The sequence below is a fragment of the Pogona vitticeps genome, chromosome 3 (genome assembly GCF_051106095.1).
Source record: "Pogona vitticeps strain Pit_001003342236 chromosome 3, PviZW2.1, whole genome shotgun sequence".
NCBI classification, from domain to species: Eukaryota; Metazoa; Chordata; class Lepidosauria; order Squamata; family Agamidae; genus Pogona; species Pogona vitticeps.
The window spans coordinates 264,454,730-264,473,980 of record NC_135785.1 but is presented as its reverse complement, the minus strand read 5'-3'; the positions used below and the strand labels follow the sequence as shown (position 1 = coordinate 264,473,980).

At 50.0% G+C, this 19,251-nt stretch overlaps 1 protein-coding gene across 1 annotated transcript in view; it reads right to left on the bottom strand.

The window, feature by feature from the left end:
- The window catches only part of ARAP1 (ArfGAP with RhoGAP domain, ankyrin repeat and PH domain 1), a 115,504-nt gene that overhangs the window by 32,383 nt on the left and 63,870 nt on the right, over positions 1–19,251 (bottom strand). Inside the window, 3 exon segments of the mRNA XM_078390560.1 lie at positions 503–637; positions 6,279–6,453; positions 12,920–13,104. Coding sequence (XP_078246686.1) covers positions 503–637; positions 6,279–6,453; positions 12,920–13,104 — 495 coding nt within the window.

Sequence of the window (19,251 nt, the reverse complement as noted above, 5' to 3'; positions counted from 1 at the left end):
ATTAGCTATCCATCTCCTACTCCAAAGTCTATCCAGAGTGCGGTACACACCTCCTTCCTTTATTCTGGCTAGATTTTGTGATATCACATTGCCAAAGTCAACATTCGCAGGAGTGGCGGTGAGTAATCCCCATTTTGCAAGGGGGGGCGGTGAATCTGCCCCAGCCTCAAGGCTGAACTTGACAAGGTCTACTCAGCTCCTGTCAAGCGGCAGACCAAAAAACCCATCAAGATTTTGCTCCCTCTGCCACCCATGAAATCAGAATCAACAAACTCCAGGCGATTTCGCTTCCAGGCATTTGCTCCAAGGCGCCAAAACGCACTCTCCTTGAGCCTCCCCAAGAAGCTGTGAGTAACGAAGCCTAAGAGCATCGGGGCTCCCCCTTCTAGATTTCTGGGCTCTGTCTGGAGCCGAGGAGGAGGATCTCCATGGGTGATCATCCCCCAACCCAACCTGAGAAAGACCCCCTGCCTGGCCACCGTCCCTCCCCGCCTGGCCTCACCGTCCCGGGACTTCCGCTCGTGGACCAGCTTCGCCATAGAAGGAGTCTTGTAGAGGAAGCCATTGTGAGCAACGGAAGGCAGGATGATGGAGTAGTGCTTCTCGAGGTTGGAGGCAGCGTCCAGCTGAGGGGTTTCTACAAATGCAAGACATACGGTGAAGGGTTGTAGAGCGCAAAGTCAAGGCACGGCTGATGCCCCGGATGGCCAACGGCAGGACCGGCCCTTTGAAGCCACCCAAGCCGATTCAAGGTTCTCTCAAACCAAGACACAGGAAGAGAAAGGGGAAGGGGGAGGAAATGGGGAGGGGAGGGGAGGGGAGATCACCCAGTAGGAGAATGGTCACTGAAGGGTCTGGGACTCCGAGACAGAGCCCTTCACCTCACACAAAATTGCAACACCTACAAATGGACAGAGACCTTCCTTTGGAGCCAGCAGCCTGCACAGAGGTCTCCGTGTTAGGGGGGGAAAAGGCTTCACATATTCCATGAACCATGACCAGGTCACAAACCTGACCCATTCCCAAGGGAAAATTGATAGTACATTGGCTCATGGTTGCCCGTCCCGTTGTCCACCAGGGGACTGGCCCCCTGGGCTGGCCCCCGTTATCAGCAAGCGGCCCCTTTTTGCTGCGGCTCCTTCTGGGGAGACCACCGGTGGCCTTTCCTGTGTGTTACACGTTCCGGACCCACGCCAGGGCCTCAGTCGGAGGGCCGTTGAGGAGAGGCCTTGTCGTTCAACACAGCTAGAAAGTACCAGGGCGGCCCTTGGCATGGGATCTAGCAAGCAGACCGAGCGTTACGATGCGCCCGGATCGGCTGCCTCTCGGCGCTTCTTCCAAATGCCCCACCTGCCCGGCGAGACGTTCCCTCCGCGGTTTGCTCGTCCTTCAGACACCACGGATGGCTTGAGAGAGACCAGCAACCCATAATCCTGTCTTTGCAAATGTCTAAAAAAGCCCTTCAAAAAACGCTTTAAAAAAAAAAGAGGAAGCATGTTGTTTTACCCCTTACGCCAGAATCGCTAACATCATTGCCACCTGTTAAGCTACTTTTGAAATGTGACTTTGTTGGAGTCTTATTGACCAAAAAAAAAACAAAAGAAGAAGAGAAAGAAAGAAAGAAAGAAAGAAAGAAAGAAAGAAAGAAAGAAAGAAAGAAAGAAAGAAAGAAAGAAAGAAAGAAAGAAAGAAAGAAAGAAAGAAAGAAAGAAAGAAAGAAAGAAAGAAAGAAAGAAAGAAAGAAAGAAAGAAAGAAAGAAAGAAAGAAAGAAAGAAAGAAAGAAAGAAAGAAAGAAAGAAAGAAAGAAAGAAAGAAAGAAAAAGAAAAAACCCAAAAAGGTACGTCCTAACAGGTCATTCTCTTCCTTTGCTTGGTCGACACCTGACCCTCAACTCTCTTGGGCCCCGAGGGGGTCCATACGAACAGGATCGCTCTCTTTCGGAGGGAGATACGGGAAGGGCGAGGGTCAGGGTCCAGAAAATCCCGCAGCCTGAGATCGCCAGAGGTCAAAGAAGCGGGTCTTGGTGTTGCTCAAAACCTGGAGCCAAAAAACTCCACAATCCTACAGTGGGGTGGGGGGGGGAAGGCCTTTGGTCGCCCCAAAGAGCAGCTAAAGTGTGCAGCTTATAAAAGCAAAACGTGCTGCTTATAGACCGCCTGCCTAGTGCTAGAGCACTCTCTCGGTGGTTTGCAACCTAAATATGCATGAAACACACACACCCCGAGCTGTTTACTCAGTTTACCCAACCTCGGAATGGATGGGAGGTTGAACCAGACCCTCCCTCCTTTTAGAGGCTCAGGGTCTCGTGTGACCTGCTCTGGACTATGAGGTTGGAGAATTCGGACAAGGAACCCAGTGTGGCATAATGGATAGAGTACAGTTCAGGGTTTTGGGGGACGGGGTTCGAATCTCCACTCAGACATGGAAGCTCACTGGAGGAGGGGAAACTGATAAAACTGACTCCTTAAATGCCACTTTTACCTTGAAAGCCCTATTAGGGTCGCTATAAGTCGGCACATAGCAGTGAACGACAAGGATATCAACAGACCGGCCCCTTCTTGGCTCTCCTTCTTTCTGCAAGCAGACCTTTCTCTTACGGCAAGCCTTCCTCCACGGGACTGGACTATCCGAGTGGGATTCTTAGAGGGATTCTGATGCATGACTGCTCGGACCGGACTTTCAGTAGCACTCCTGGTTTTGTTTGATCCTTTTCAACATTTTAATATTTGTGTCCTTATTGGGTTTTTTTTTTTTAAGCTCCAACAGTGTCTTTTAATGACGTAAGCAGCTTCTTTATACGCATTGCTCTTGGCATTAAATAGGGTCTTTCACTGTTTGTAAGCCGCCTGGGGTCCTTTTAAAGGAGTAAGGAGGGGTAAAAGTATTTTAAATAAAAAAAATGAATTAAATAATGATTTTGACCACAGTTCCCAGGAATTCCCTGCCACAGACCCAGTGACTGCATGGCTTGGGGAATCCGAGTGAGTCCAGCCCTAACCAATCAGGCCTCCCCTTCCTCTGAATCCAAGGAGAGCCCCGCCTCTACGCTCTGTGTCTCTTTCCCTCCCTTTAGTTTGTGATTAAAAGCAGTCGTGGTTCTTGGTTTGCTGTTTGATTCGTTCAACTGTAATGACACCTTTTATTCTTTCCAATGTCTCAAGAGTGAGTGACTGAGATTGTCAGTGCCCGTTAAGGGGTGAACTGCTCGGGGGGGGGGGACTTGAAGCTGTTCTGCTCTGCGAATTCTTGCATTTCTGCTGCGCCGTTAAATGAATTTAACCCAAAGGTCAAAACTCTGCAACGGCTTCTGGGGTGGCCGGCCAGTTGCATGAAGACCAGCTGCAGCAGGGTGGGAGAAACATCAAGGAGGTACTCTTAGACCCATTTCCCTCTGGTTCTGTCGCTTGAAGCAGGTTATCGGGGCGGCTGGGACAGCCCTCCTGCTCAAACTGGGGCTCAGCTGGCTGAGGAGGATGGGAATTGTAGTCCCACACACCTGGATGACAGACAGACAACACGGAAGTAGTAGTGGGTCCCTGGCCCACCCTAGCAGCCCTGGTGGGGGAGGGCAGCAGAGAGGAGCAAGTGGGCCCCTTCCCCCCCCATGGAACATCTCTGGCCCTTCCCTCCCTTCCGTAAAGAGCCAGATCAAGACCGGTCCTCGCCCACGAACCCCACCGTCCCTCCTTTTGAGTGTTTTTTGGGACAAAAGCAGCCAAATCAAACAGGAACGGGGGGGGGGAGATGATGCGAACCAGATGTCTGCAACAGACATCAAAACTTCGCAGACTTGCACTCTCAGCAACTCTGTCTATCGTCCGCGCTGTCCAAAAACACAAAAGGCGTGGAGAGAAATCCAGGACAGGCAGAGAAAGGATGATCCCCTCCTTCTGGAATTTGTCTGCAGCTGGGAAGAGTCAGGGCAGGTCCTTGGCGAGCCCTCCAAAAATCCCGTTGAGTCGGAACGGTTCCTTAGCAGAATTAGGTCCCCCCCGTTCATTCTATTGTGTTTGTTGCACCTGGGCCAAATTTGACCAAAAAATTCAAACCTCTGCCACTAGCCAAGGATCACCTCCTGAGTTGCACAATCCGGTGGGAACTAGATCCCAGATCTCCCAACGCTGCAACCGCTCTTCCACACTGGGTGCAGGTTGGTTATGAAGTGAGACCCTTTGCCTTTTTGTTCTGGGTGGCTTTTGTGTTGCCCCCCCCCCAAAAGACTTGCCACTTGTGGATTTCCTGAAAAAGCTGCTTGACATCCTGTCACCTCCCTCTTCTCCTCCTCCTCCTCCTGGTGAAACAACTTAATTTATGCTATTTAAATGGCACTATAAGTACACCGTGACCTGGAAACCGCCACGGCTTTCTCTTGGTGGCGTCTCCTCCCTCAGCACCTGCCAGCCCCTAGGCATTCGTTTTCTATACCTCCCCCCCCAGGGGGTGGAAATTTCGGCTGTCCAGGTCAAGCTCTATACTGCTCTAAGAGGAAGTTTTTCCTGATCTTCAGCCTCAAACGGCCTTCCTGTAACTCAAGCCCACTGTTGCGTGTCCTGCACTCTGGGCTGACTATGAACAGATCCTGGCCCTCCTCTGTAGGACGGCCTTTCACGTATTTGAAAATTCCTCTCCCATCTCTCCCTCCCACCCCCACCCACCCCAGTTTTGAGATGCCCATAGTTTCCGGCATCTCTGGTTCATTGCACAACGGCAACGCGTTGGGTTGGGCAGGGGAAAAGTAAGGGTGTCACAAAGCTCCAGTTCAAAAGTAGTTTAGCCCACTGGTTCTTAACCTTGGGTTACTCAGGAGTTTTGGACTGCAATTCCCAGAAGCCTTCACCACCAGCTGTCCTGACTGGGGTTTCTGGGAGTTGCAGTTTAAAAGCATCCGAGTAACAAAGGTTAAGAACCACGGGTTTAGCCCATGAGGTTGGTGCAGCTAATAACATTTCAGAGTTTCTTTTTTAAAGTTCCCTTTCAAACTTACATTTAAGAAGCATTTTGATAAGAAGTGCATAGGTGTTGCATGACTCTAAAAAGTAACTTCCTGAACAAACACTTCCCCAACTGAAAGGACCAGACAGAATGTCAATCTGGAAGCTATGCAGGATCAGACCTGACTGGTAATTTGGTGAGAGAGGCCCAAATGCCGCCAGGTGTCTCCAGGGAGAGGCAGGAAAGTCTGCGTGAAGGCAGGCAGGCAGGAGGGCAGGTGGGAAGGAAGGAAGGAAAGAATTGATGAACAGAAGGAAGGAAGGAAGGAAGGAAGGAAGGAAGGAAGGAAGGAAGGAAGGAAGGAAGGAAGGAAGGAAGGAAGGAAGGAAGGAAGGAAGGAAGGAAGGAAGGAGGGAGGGAGGGAGGGAGGGAGGGAGGGAGGAAGGAAGGAAGGAAGGAAGGAAGGAAGGAGCTGATGATGGGTGGAAGGAAGGAAGGAAGGAAGGAAGGAAGGAAGGAAGGAAGGAAGGAAGGAAGGAAGGAAGGAAGGAAGGAAGGAAGGAAGGAAGGAAGGAAGGAAGGAAGGAAGGAAGGAAGGAAGGAAGGAAGGAAGGAAGGAAGGAAGGAGCTGATGATGGGTGGAAGGAAGGAAGGAAGGAAGGAAGGAAGGAAGGAAGGAAGGGAGGAAGGAAGGAAGGAAGGAAGGAAGGAAGGAAGGAAGGAAGGAAGGAAGGAAGGAAGGAAGGAGGGAGGGAGGGAGGGAGGGAGGGAGGGAGGCGGTACAGAGAAAGACAAAGGAGCAATTTTTAAAACATGCTGTTGAGATTTCCCAATAAATGCAGGGGAAAGTTGAAGGGAACTGGAAAAGAGGAAGACCAAATGACTCCATAAAGGAAGCCACAGGCTTGAGTCTCCGTGGAGGATGGGACATTTTGGAGATTGCTCACTCCTACAGTCGACAGAAGTTGGACAGCACAGAATAACAACACTGAGTTTACGCCAGGTTACAGATTCCTTGTAAAGTTCTGAGTCTGTAAGCTACAGATTACTTTTGCAAGCACTCTAAGCGTGCCTTCTTGTATCCTTTCTAAAAGTTATTTTCAAAAGTGCTTTTGCTCCTTTGGTCAGCTCCTGCTGTTTGTCTCTGACACGTCTCTGCCCTGGGAAGGGTCCCAATCCGGCATGTATCAAAGTCTGGCCCCCAAACCCTTGTTCGTGTCCTCTCTGATTTCCACGCCTTGCCGCCCTTCCTCAGGCACCAGCAGGGCAGTTTGCCAATCACACTTCATGCGCAATGCGCACCCGGACACATGCCCATGCCGCGGCCCGCCCCACGCCTCTCACCTGAGGTCTTGTTCTGCAGGAGAAACTCCATCTGAAGCCTCTGGCTGGCCTGCTCCGCTAAGGCGACCGGGGACGGGTAGCTGGGATCCCCGGAGTAGCAGCTGATCTCGGCCCCGCAGAACAGGAGGGAGAGCGTCTCTGCCAGGTCGCTGGTGGTCACGGCCGCGCACAGCGCCTGCAGAGAAGGAGCCAGAAAGAGAGAGAGAGAGAGTGAGCCACTCCGGGGACCACAGCAGCATCAGGAGGGGTGGGATGGGGGGGGGGATAATGCAAAGGGGCAAAAAGAAGGAGATTCAGACTAGGCAGCCCCACCGCACTCTGGAAGGAAGCCTCCGGACGACAACGCCCCAGGAAGGTGGGATCTGGGGCCCGCGCCAGGTGCGTGAGGCCGCTCAGCAGGGACAAAGGGCGACTTTGCCGAGAGAGAAAGAGCCTGCTTCTGAGAGTGAAGCTCTGGACGGCAGGGTGTGTAAGGATGCCGCTTTATAGGGAGAAACGGCCGGGTCAATGAACTGCCCACGGGTGGAATTCCAGAGTCTCCCCGCTGGCCTGATCAGCGGCCAGGATTTGGGCCGAGGGTGGGGATCCGGCTTCCCAGTAAAGGGAAAAAAAAAACAGAGGAGCCCCAGGAGGGTGGGGAGGGGAGGGGAAAGAGGGGTGGGTGCAATTCAATCCAGCCCGGCTGGCCGGCTGGCCTCCCTTCCCTTCGGCCCTGATGGAGAGCAGATGCTTCCAGCAGGAAAAAAAAAAAAAACACCACCAACATTATAAAGTTAAGAGTTGCAGCTAATTAGCAGCCCTTTGCCTGGAGCAAGCAATACATGAGCTGAACCAACAAGGCTGGGGCTGCACTGGTTTTCAGGCAGTCATTTTTTTGGGGGGGGGGGGGGAGAACAGATATCCTGTTCACACAAAAAGGGGGCCATGCCAGGGAAGAGGCCCCCACAGTCAACCATCCCACACAGATGCCAAATCAGGCACCGTGCGGACCTGGGGCTGCTCCCATGCCTGTCGCTTATGGAATTTTTAAAAAGGGAGCCATGTGGCCATGATGAAACACAAATGCAAGAGTAAGCGGAACCTTTATGGGCCACTAAAAAAAATCTTTAAAATCATACACTATGCACTATCCAACCTGCCGCTTTCTCTGACTGGCGTCAGTTCTGCCTTCTGTTCTCTGCAGCAAAGGAAAGACCCATCTTCCAGGACTCAAAATCCAGTTTGCTAACCATTTCCTCCCAGAAAAATCTCCTTTCATTCGGTCTGTTTGCAATTCGTCCCCTCGTCCGTTTTCCGGGTAAGGGTGAGGGAGCTGTTGGCCAAAGAACTAGCCGGATCTCGGAAGGCTGGCTACCAAGCGTGACCAGATTTATGGCAAGCAAACCTTACTGTGGGCGAGGCGCTCTCTCTGCGAAGGACGGTCTGATCGGCCTCTCCCCGCCCCTCGCCACCTCCTGCACATAATTATCTGTGAATCGTTAAAAGAATGCCCAGTATTTTGGTCAACCATGCCTTCCGGTGAGGTTGGGAATGATTACAGGGGGTCAACGCTTCACCTACAAGAATCTTGTTTCTACCCACCCAATAGCTCCAGCCCCCACCGTACACGCCATGCAGCCACAGGGGACTTGCTCAGATCCAGAAATTCAACCACCTTCCTGTTAAACTGGTTTGTCTCTTAAAAGAAAAGAGTTGGGTGAGAACACAAGCTTGGCCAACTGCCTGGTGGGCGGTTGCGCGGAGAACAGGGAGGGGAGACTGGCCAGAAAAACACAAATCTGTGGTTTGTTCGACGTTTTAATTCTTCCTTGCCCTTTTCTTTCCAAGTGACGGGGGATGCCGGGGGCCTTATATTTTAGAAATGCAGGTGAAGCCAGAGAGCTTTTCCTTTGCAAATGGATAGGCTGACCTCATGGCCAGATAAACATCCTAGATTAGGGAGTCTTTTAAAAATCGCCAAGTTCTCGCCGCTGTTCTAAAGCTGTGCCATTGCTTCCTGATTCAAGTTTAAAGGCGGCAAAAACTCTAATTTCCTAAAATAAACAACATTTCACTGGTTTTTAAAAGTACAGTGGTGCCCCCGCTTGACGACGATAATCTGTTCCGTTAAAATCACTGTTAAGCGATAGCGTCATCAAGCAAAAGTAAAAAACCCATTGGAATGCATTGAAAACTGGTTCAATGCGTTCCAATGGGCGAAATACCTCATCATAAAGCGAAGATCCTCCATACGGGAAGCCATTTTCGATCGCTGTTTTCCGGAAATAGGCCCGGAAAACAGTGGGAGGCCATTTTGAAAACCTGACCATCAGCTGTTTTTGATTGTCGTGAAGCGAAAAATCGGTTCCCAAAGCAGGGACCAATACAATGTAAAGAAAAAAGAACCCATTGAATCGTTTCGCCCTCGCCCACAGTGAGGTTTGCTTGCCATAAACTAACCGTAAAGCGATTTCATCGTCTAACGGGGTCGTCGTGAAGCGGGGCACCACTGTATCATTCTTGTTATGGTTCGGTGCCATCCAGTGAATAAGAAATCTCCAAAATATCCTGTCCTCAATAGCTCTGCAAAGCTCTTTTAGATTCAAGCCTGTGGCTTCCTTTAAGGAGTCAATCCATCTTGTATTTGGGTCTTCCTCTTTTCCTGCTGCCTTCAACCTTTCCCAACGTTATTGTCTTTTCCAGAGAATCCTGCCTTCTCGGGATGTGCCCAAAGGAGGACAGCCCCAATTTCAACATTTTTGCCTCCAGAGAGAGAAAGTTCAGGCTTAACTTGATCTAGGTCTCCCTTGTTCGCCTTTCTGGTATTGCCTTGCAACTTTTTTTAAAAAATGTCATCGAATAACCAGATGTGTATTTGGGCACTGAACAGATTGTCATTCCAGTCTCCTTACCCCCATGCAATACGGCTTAGTAAATAAACTTCTAAGAATGTTGGGCGCTAACCCTTCCCAGGAACTACGGGTGATCCTTTCCATTATTCGAGCCTGCTCTTTGGCAGATGGGGGCACTTTCGGAAGCCTGTTCCCATGGCTGAGAGGATGGCAGCTGTTATTTTTTTTAATAAACTTGGAATTGCTTGTAAGCTCGCTTTGGCCTTGATCTGACGCCCCAGGGAGAAATCATCTCCCTTCTGGACCCCAACCCATGGAATTTTAGTGGGGTCGGTCTCGTTCAGGGTCACAATGGCCTAGGTAGGCAGAAAACCCAGCACGCTTGCATTTCCCAGAGATCCGGAGCGGAGCTTGGCCACAGGAGCTCCATTCAACTCTCACTAAAGGGAGGAGAGGAGGTTCGTGGGCAATAAAGCAAGCCGCTGACCACGTCACAATTAAGCGCTTGGAACGTGCCCTAGACGAGGCCCTTAAAATTGCTAGCTAAAGCACCATAGACTGCATGGTGTCAAAAGAACCGCCCGTTTCCAGCAAGCCGTGAAAGGCAGCTGGTCTCTTTATAGGCTCCATTTATAGTTTCCTGACAACTCTTCTCAAGCCAGGCCCGTTTCTTAGAAGATGGAGAGAAAAGCCCAGTCTGGGTATCGCATCACCCTTGACACTCCCACACAGCCCTTGGTCCTATGTCTTTGGTCTGCAAAAAAAACACAACAAAGATCCTTTAAAAAAAACAAGAGGCACTCCAGAGACCTTGGTGTCTGGCTCTGACCCCATATACACACCCCATTTTGCAGCTGCACTCTTTCAGCCTGGCGGGCGGGGGGGGGGAGGGACCCTTGTCTTAAAAAACCAAGGAACAGCTAGGACAGCAAGCTTTTATTCACTAACTAGAACAGACGATTGCGATTTGTCGGTGAAAAAGGGATGAGATCAAAGCGCCTTCTGGCCTAGCCTCCCTTCACAGGGTGGTCCAGCAACGTGGGGAGGATCTCTTTCCTCTCAGGATAGAGACAGGACACAGCGGGAGCCCAAACCACCACAAATTTCTTATCTCCTTTTCAAGTCATCCATTCTGGCACCCCTAATAAGCTTGACAAACCAGCTGTGTGTGGTGTGTGTGTGTGTGTGTGTGTCATGGGCTGTCAAACTGGATTTGAACCCTGTTCTCCAGAGTCCAAGACCATCGGCTTTATCCACGGCACCACACTCGAGTATCTTACACGCCGTGTGTTCTGTGCCTTCAAGTTGGAACTCACTTTTAGTGACCCTCGTAGGGCTTCTGAGGTAATTGAGATATTTAAGGAGCGTTTTTATTAGTTCCACTCCCCCAGTGAGTTTCCGTGGAGAAGCAAGGATTTGAACCCAGGCCTCCAGAGTCCTACCCCATCAATTACACCACACTGATGAGCTAGTTAATACCTCTTCATTGGTCTAAAAAAGGATGCCCTGCTTTTAGCAGGCACCCACAAATTTTGTTTGAACCTTAAATGTGTTTTAAACTGAGGATATATAAAACCACAGATCAACTCCTGTCCTCCCCCCCCCGAACTGCACACCCCGCCCAGCTTTTTGGGAATACAGGCCTTTCCTATCCTGGCTCACTCAGAAGGAAATGCCTCTTCTATGACAAGGACAGCTGCCAAATGTAAGAATTATGAGCTAAAAAGAAAGCAGGGCTGTCTTTCTCTTTAAATTAAACATCCCATCTGCCCATAAACTCATAAAGCTGATGTATGAACCAGGGAAAGCAGGAGAGGAATCCACCTCAATGGATTCAACAGAGTTGGGGTGACGGGGACCCGACACTCATCCTCATCTATAGCTTGCTGAAAACTCGCACCCACGCTCCAACAAAGGGAGGGGACGGGCAGGGGGTGGGGGGGACCCATCCCTGACAGAGGTCATGCGCCAACCACACTTCTAGCTTTTGCCTGACAGCATCTTTTATTAACAAGTGTCACTGTGGCTGGAATCATATCGGTGTTCGTGTAAGGTATACGTGACCTGCTGTGGCTAACGGTGGTAGATGGAAACGGTGCAGAGTAGACCTTTGGTCTAGATGGGCAGGATATAAATCCAACAAACAAACAAACAAATAAATGTTTCTCTGCCGCATTATCGCGTGTGCGACCGAGCACATGACCAAGATGGGTCCAACACCTTGTCAAGTATCCGCAATTAGCTGCAGCAGGTTACACAAATCTTGCGCAAAAGCTTAATAAGATTCTGTCACATGTTTGTGGACTGGTCGCCTCGGTTTCTAGTTGAGGTGTCCCCCCCCCCCCAGTAAATTGTACCCAAAAGATGGGTATGCAAAATGCGCTCTGTGCATGCTCAGGGCCAGGCGTCCCATTCAGAAGACCGGGGGAAAAACACGGCTAAGGTCCTCGTATATAAACAGCCTGGGCTGCCATGGAAAACTTTCCCATGGGAATCTCATTCTGTCTCCGGGAGTGAGACCGGATCACACAGCCACGAAAGAACTGAAGTGATTTCTCAGGAAAAGCATCAACGCCGGGGGGGGGGGGGGGGAATCACCTTTTTGAAAAAGCCAACGATAATTATCAAGTCTTGTCAAGTGTAGGATAACTTGGTAACTATCCTTTGCTTACATGCCATGAGGACAAGGAGGATATTTCTTTTCAATCGTATTGGCTTTTGACTTAAGTTTCAATACCTGCATCATTTTGCAAGTGGCAAGGAGACATTTTAAACATCCGAGCCTATCGTTTTTCCTTGCCACCGTATGACTGTCTTCAATCTATTTTGGGCTAGCTGTTTTTAAAATACGGGACCTAGAATTTATGTAGAAATAAAGCTTGTAGAACTGGACAAGCTTTGGAGTTGCCTGGAATTATTGAAACAAAGAAAACATTTACACTGAGATACTCAGATTCCTTTGGAAATGCTTATCAAGGACGGTCTGATCTCATTCTGGGATTAAGGTTTTACTGGGTTAGTGTCAGCTATGACGAACCGTAGGCTTCTATTCTCCGCCTAAGACCATGATGGCGAACCTTTTTGAGCCCGAGGGCCCAAACTACAACACAAAACCAACCACAAGGGTCTGGGAGAGCCCCACTCCTCCGGTCACACCACACTCCCCGCTCCCGCCTCCGGTTGCAATCCTTAAAGGCGCAGGCGGCAGGAGCCAAGGGCTTCCATGGCTGGCGTCCCTGTTGCCCTTTTGGCTCTCCCTCCTTTCCCAAGAATTCTTCCCAAAATCCGTGATCGGAGAATGGGTAGGTATTTCTCAATGGTGACTTAGGGCTCATGTGCCCACAGAGAGGGTTCTGCATGCCAGCTGTGGCACGCGTGCCATAGGTTCCCCATCGCTGGCCTAGGAGTTCTAAAAATCTCTGCAAGATTCCTGGGGGTGTCGGGCGTCCTCTCCAGGACCCGACAGATGGAATGCAGTGCATGTACACATATTGATTTATGCCATCATTGCAAGCTATTAGAAGGCCATACTTCAGACTGGTATTTAATGTGCCTTGCACAGGACTTCAGACGTAATGCCTGGACCTGAATCTGGCACCGTTTCCAAAGCCATCAATGGATATGCTCTGTGCCCACTCTCCAGATCTGCCCACCTAAAATCAGAGTTTGGAATAGATTCTGGGTCTCCCAGACCACCCCTCTCCCAGCAGAGCTGTGCAGGACAAACTCTGATCTACATCTGCTATCAAGCAGAGGAATGGGGCAGGGAAGGGGGGGGCGGAAACGTTGTCATCCCACCCAGTAACACACCTTGTTGAGCTCCTCCTGGTTGCCAAAGAGCGGGTGATAGCGGCGGTATTTCCCTTCTCGGTACTTGGCCACGAGGAAGTGCCTCCTCTCCTGACTGTCGCTCCTGGCGTGGATGGCCTCACTGGGGGGCACGTTGGCCGCCCAGAACTGGTTGGCCACGGCATTTCCAATCTGGAGGAAAAGCTGAGGACACAGAACACAGCGTAAATACACAGGCAAGGGTTCACAGAGGGCATGGAAATGTCGGCTTCGTTATGATCCCCCTTAGCAAAGACGTCGTGGATCGTCAGAGTGTTTGGGGATGTCTGCAGCCCTCGGGCTGAGGAGCAACCACTCTGGAGATGGCTAGAAAGGCACAACAGCCGCGTACCGTCCACTCTATTCAGCCATCCAAATACCGGGAGGTACTAGCCCCTCACTATTTGGCATTGGTTAGAAGCCTCATCTTGAGTACTGTGTCCAGTTCTGGACACTGCACTTCAAGAAGGATGCTGACAAAATGAAAGAAGTTCAGAGGACGGCAACAAGGATGATGATCAGGAGGCTGGAAACCAAGCCCTAGGAGGAAAGGCTGAAAGAACTGGGCACGTTTAGCCTGGAGAAAAGAAGACGGAGGAGAGATAGGAGAGCACTTTTCAAAGACTTGAAAGGTTGGTTGTTGTAGGTTTTTCGGGCTCTTTGGCCGTGTTCTGGAGGTTTTTCTTCCTATCGTTTCACCAGTCTCTGTGGCCATGGGCATCCTCAGAGGACAGGAGTCGGAACTCTGTGTGCTGGTGCAGTTTGTAGGATAGTTGAGTATTTATAGCTGTGGGATCAGCTTTTGGTCCTTTTCAGGAGATCAGGTGATTATGGTAATCAGTGTGTTTTTTGTGGTGGGTGTATTGTTGTGATAAGGGGGAGCGATCAAAAAACCTACAAATCCATCGAATCCCAGCCATGAAAGCCTTTCGAGAATACTTGAAAAGCAGTCCTATAGAGGAAGGGCAGTATCTGGACATGCCATCATGGACTCAAGTTATAGGAAGCCAGATTTGAATATCAGGACAGACTTCCTAACTGTCAGAGGAGTACAGCAATGGGACCCATGATCTCACAAGGTGGTGAGTGCTCCAACACTGGAGACATTCAAGAGAAATGTAGAGAAACTTGAATCAGGGGTCCTTAATTTGGATTCCTGCCTTAAGAAGGGGAGTTGGACTCGATGGCCTTAGTGGCCCCTTCCAATTTCATGATTCCAGGATTCCTGTGAAGAGGGGACAGGAGGGGGAAAGATCCCTAAACTCAGTTATAGAAGCCCCTAGAGCTGGCTTCCAAAACCAGAATCCTACTGAAGGAAGAGGGAATTGAAGGGTGTGGCGTCCTCAGGCTCTCCCCCCCATGTCCCATCTCACACTGACTTCATGAATGGCTGTCCAACTGCAGTGGAAGAGCCGTTGCATAAGCAACCGGTCTTCAGGAAAAACTGAGCACAAGTTTTTTCTTAAGAGGATTCAGGCCCAGGTGCGTCAATCTACCTCTGTTTAACTAAAACAGAAAAGCAGGAAGTTGTTTCAGAAAAAGGAAGGAAGACAACAGGAAAAGAGGAAGATCAAACGTGCAATGGATTGACCCCATAAAGGAGGCCATGGTCTTGAGTTTGCAAGGCTCTTAACAACAGGACCTCCTGAAGGGCCACTATGTTCAAGGGTCCCCATGGGTTGCAGGCAACTTGACAGCAGACAACAACACATCTCAGGGTCGCCATAGGTCAATGAGACACTTCTTAGGGATAACAACAACAGAGGTGGATGGAGGAGCAAGATGGCGAACCTTTGGCACTCCAGGGGCTTTGGACTTCAACTCTCAGAATCCCTAGTCTGTACGGCCAGTGACAAAGTACTATGGGAGTTGTAGTCCAAAACATCCAGAATAACCCAAGGTTCTCGATCCCTGCAGGGAGTCTTGGTGGAGTTGTGTCCCCAAACCCAAGCACAGAAACAACTGGAGGGGGGGCAGAAGTCCATTGCACCTACAGTTATCCTCCTAGTGTGTGTATGTGTGTGTGTGGGGGGGTTGTCTATGAGTCTATTCCAGCATCTTCCTACCCATCGTCTGCCCATTCACGAAGAAGATCCGAGCAGGTCTGTCGTGCGTGCATTCCCCTCTCCTGGAAATCTGCATCTGAGTGCTCTAAATTTTTTAGAAACTAAATTTGCAGAAAAGCAAATGAGCTTGGGGGGACTTTGTAAAAGAGGCCAATAGGACCTGCTTATGACGGAGTCCTCCTCTGGGTTTCATTTGAAATGAAATTAGTTACTCTTGGGAGTTTGGTACCAAGTGATCTGGTAACCTTCCAGCTTTCTAAGCTGGACGCATATTTTGTGGCTCCAGAGCTAGGAAAATATATGTTTTGAGAATCGGCTTCTCCGTTTCCTCCCGTGAGCATCACCTCTGCAAATGTCACAGATAGGATTCTGAAACGGACATTTTCCAAAGTCTTGGTGGCTCCACGCCAACATTTTGTAAAAGGGTGAGAACTTTTAGCAAATAAAGCCAGAGGCGGCTTTGAGAAGGTTTCATTGAGAAGCTTTGCAAAACTAGAACAGAGAGAGAGAGAGAGAATGCATAAAGATGGAGAGAAAATAAGGTCTCCCCAATGTGACCTTCAACGTCATTACTAGCGCTCCCCCTGCTGCATCCCCAGACCCCCACCCCAACCTACTGACTACATCCTGAACTGCCGTTGTTGGAAACCACTTTGTGCCCTATTTTTTTTTCTAGGTCACCATGAGTGCACTGACCGTGGAAAAGGGGGTGGGGGGGGAGGGATCGATCCCAAATGGAAGCCCTCTTCTGAAAAGCAGGGCAGAATTTCTGTAAGACCCAAAGGTCCGGGCAAAGCACCAGAACCCCCCTGCCTGTCCTCCAGGACCAGCGGGGGGGCAGCTCCCTTGGCCCAGCGGCCTGTTCGAGCTCAGGAAGAGTCATTCGGGAGTTGCGATTCCGGGAGAGGAGCCGCATAATGGATTGGCCAGGGAAGACAAGGCGGGCAGAGGCCGTTTTAAGGAGCAAACATGGATATTTCCCACCCAAGGGTCCATAGCAGAGGTCACTTTCTGCGCAGCTGGACTCAGAGGGAGTTAAGGTCACACACAAGCCATCTTCCCAGGTGACCAAATGCAGCTGTCTTTTGTATCAAAGGCCTTCCTGGGCTGCAAAGCACAGATTGGGGTGAGTGGGTTTCAAAAAACAACACAACTCTTTCACCTGCTGTCTGAACAGAACAACGTAAACAGCCTGCCGTTTTGCTCCGCAGCTTTCGTCTGCACCAGGGACAGCCTCTCAGACCCAACCCAAGATCCAGCTATTCCTGGACCACTTTTTTAAGTCTCTCCCTAGGCATTACAAAAGAGATGTAAAAGAAGGGTTCGTCAAGTCAGGCATGCACCTCACATCACGCACGCAACCCCAACCTCCGTCACATCATTTCTATACCAGGAGGGAAGGAAGGAAGGAAAAGAGAGTGGAGAGGAAGTAAGAAAGTCAGGAAAAGAGAGAAAGGGAAGGGAAGGAAGGAAGGAAGGAAGGAAGGAAGGAAGGAAGGAAGGAAGGAAGGAAGGAAGGAAGGAGAAGGAAGGAAGGAAGGAAGGAAGGAAGGAAGGAAGGAAGGAAGGAAGGAAGGAAGGAAGGAAGGAAGGAGGAAGGAGGAGGGAGGAGAGGGAGGGAGGAAGAGAGAAGGAAGGAAGGAAAGGAAAGGAAAGGAAAGGAAAGGAAAGGAAGGAAGAAGGAAGGAAGGAAGGAAGGAAGGAAGGAAGGAAGGAAGGAAGGAAGGAAGAAGGAAGGAAGGAAGGAAGGAAGGGAGAGGAAGGAAGGAAGGAAGGAAGAAGGAAGGAAAGGAAGGAAAGGAAAGGAAAGGTAAAGGAAAGGAAAGGAAAGGAAAGGAAAGGAAGGAAGGAAGGAAGGAAGGAAGGAAGGAAGGAAGGAAGGAAGGAAGGAAGGAAGGAAGGAAGGAAGGAAGGAAGGAAGGAAGGAAGGAAGGAAGGAAGGAAGGATGGAAGGATGTGACCATCCTCATTCAGCAGAAGAAAAACAAGCAAGTGAGAAATAGAGAGAGACAGAGGAGGCCTGGCGAGAGAGGAAACCGGGCAGCGATGAGAAGCAGAGCAGGGTGTGGTGCTGAGGAATGTGAAGGCCAGATGCAAGAGGCGCTATCCTTTCCCGGGGCCGCCTGCTTTGGCCACCCCTGTGGCCTAGAACGCCTCCCAGCGTGCTTCATGTCTCAACCAGCCTGCAAGGTCTCCCGCAGTCTCTGTAGCCAAAGATCTTAAACCTAGCCAGCCCGAAAGCCTTTCCTGGGGTTCGGGGTTTGAGCGCTCAGGCACGGCGCTGTCGTTCTTGGCTAAGATGCTTTAGACTTACGGGGGTCTTAGGGACCAAGGACTTCCAAAGGCTCTTATAACCCCCCTGTGCCCGCGGGGGAAGGCGCAAAATTGCCACATGGCTTAGCCTCAGGGCAGCCTGAAGAAGAAAGACCTTGGCTAAAAAAAGGACACATGGAGAACCGGGGGGAGGCGCTTCTCCTGCAAACGGCTGGAGGGCATGTCCTGTGTCAGAGAGTTCCACCTGCAACCAGGGAGCCTGCAGTACAAAAACTCGTGTTTTCTAAATGGCGGGGCTTACTGACGGAGAGTAGGGGCGCCGTGAAATTCCATTGTCTCACCTTTCACCCTTGCTGAAAAGAAGCTTCTTGCTCTCTGCTATTTTCCCCCCTAAATTATGGATACCAGCCTACCTTACAAGACTAACAATGAGATAATACAGGCTGAGTCAAACAAAGTTGACATGAAGGCAAAGCCCACAAAACTATCTGGACGGAAGCCAAAGGCCTCTCTCCCTTCAGGGGGTGAAGAAACAATTTCATCATGTTTCTGCCCATGCCCTCCCCCTTTGTTCTAGTCTTGGCAAGGTGTGTCCGGGGGGGGGGGGGGGTTAGGACTTCTTCCAAAACCAGAGATAACTTCAGATCCCTGCCAGCTTGGGAAAAATGTCTCTCTTGGACCAAAATGGGTTTGTGGGGGCTAAGAAACACGGCAGACATCTCTTCTATGACTTCCAGAACCTTTTTTGTGGGGGGGGGGGGTAAAAAAAACAAAAGTTTCAAGAGATTATTGGGGAGCAGACTGATTTTTTGAAGTTGCTCTCCCCCCCCCCCAATGTACAGGAACAGCTTTCAAACCCTTCAAAACATTTCCGCAAAACACACACACACACACACACACACACACACCCGGTAGTCGCTATCCCTCCATCGCCCCCACCAGTACGACCAAGGCTCATGTCGGCAGAGGGTGATTGGGAGTTCCCATCGCAAGACGTTAGGAGGAGAAGGCAGCAGGAAAGGCTGCATCTAAAACATGATGCCAATGTTCAGTGTAACTGATGCTGATGCTTCTCCTGCTATTAACAGCAGGAGATATATCTATATATAAAGAAAGATTTCTCATTATTTTCCTTTTGGCCATGTTCTCTCTCCAGAGAGGAGGAGGAGATGGGAGAGAGAGAGAGAGCGAGCATGGTAAAAAAGGAAAAATGAGAAAAAAAATATATTTTCACATGCATTACCAGTCATTCACTAAGAAGTTTTCATAGCACAGTCTCCGGCTCCATCCAGTGGTCTGGTAATACATGTGAAAATAATTTTTTTTCTGGATGTTTTTCCTTTTAACATTTTTAATACTTTCAGGCCACGGATAAGGGAATCAGTCGATATCCCGTGGATAAGGGATCCTCCCGTATACAGGAATGAAAGACATCAATCCAGGAAAACTTCTCAGCCAGCTCCTGTACTTGGAATCGATAACGAAGGCTCATTTCGTCCTCAAGGACTCGTTAGAACATCGACCCAGGCAGAGGGTGAGAAGTGGGGTAGAACGGGAGGGGAGGGAGTCTTACTCTTTCCCCTCCAGGAAAGTGGGCTGAGAGGAGACCAGGGAAGTAGAGCCAAAACAAAGACGACAGCAGAGGCACCTCCAAGATTTAACAGATCTATTTTCCGGCGAGCTTTCTTCGATCCCCATCCTGTTCCTAAGACCTTCTCACACTGGAAAAAAAAACAACCATTCATTTACTGTATAACCACGGTCCCCAACCTGGGCTCTCCAGATGTTCTTGGACTACAACTCCCAAAAGCCTTCACCCCTCACTAGGATGCAGGCCAGGATTTCTGGGAGAGGCAGTCCCAGAACATCAAGGTCGGGAACCACCGTCCCTACAAGATGCTACGGCTCGCTATGCTTTTATCTTCCCTGGGTGTGGGGAAAGGAACTAAGGCAGCCATCCGGCATGAAAACCGC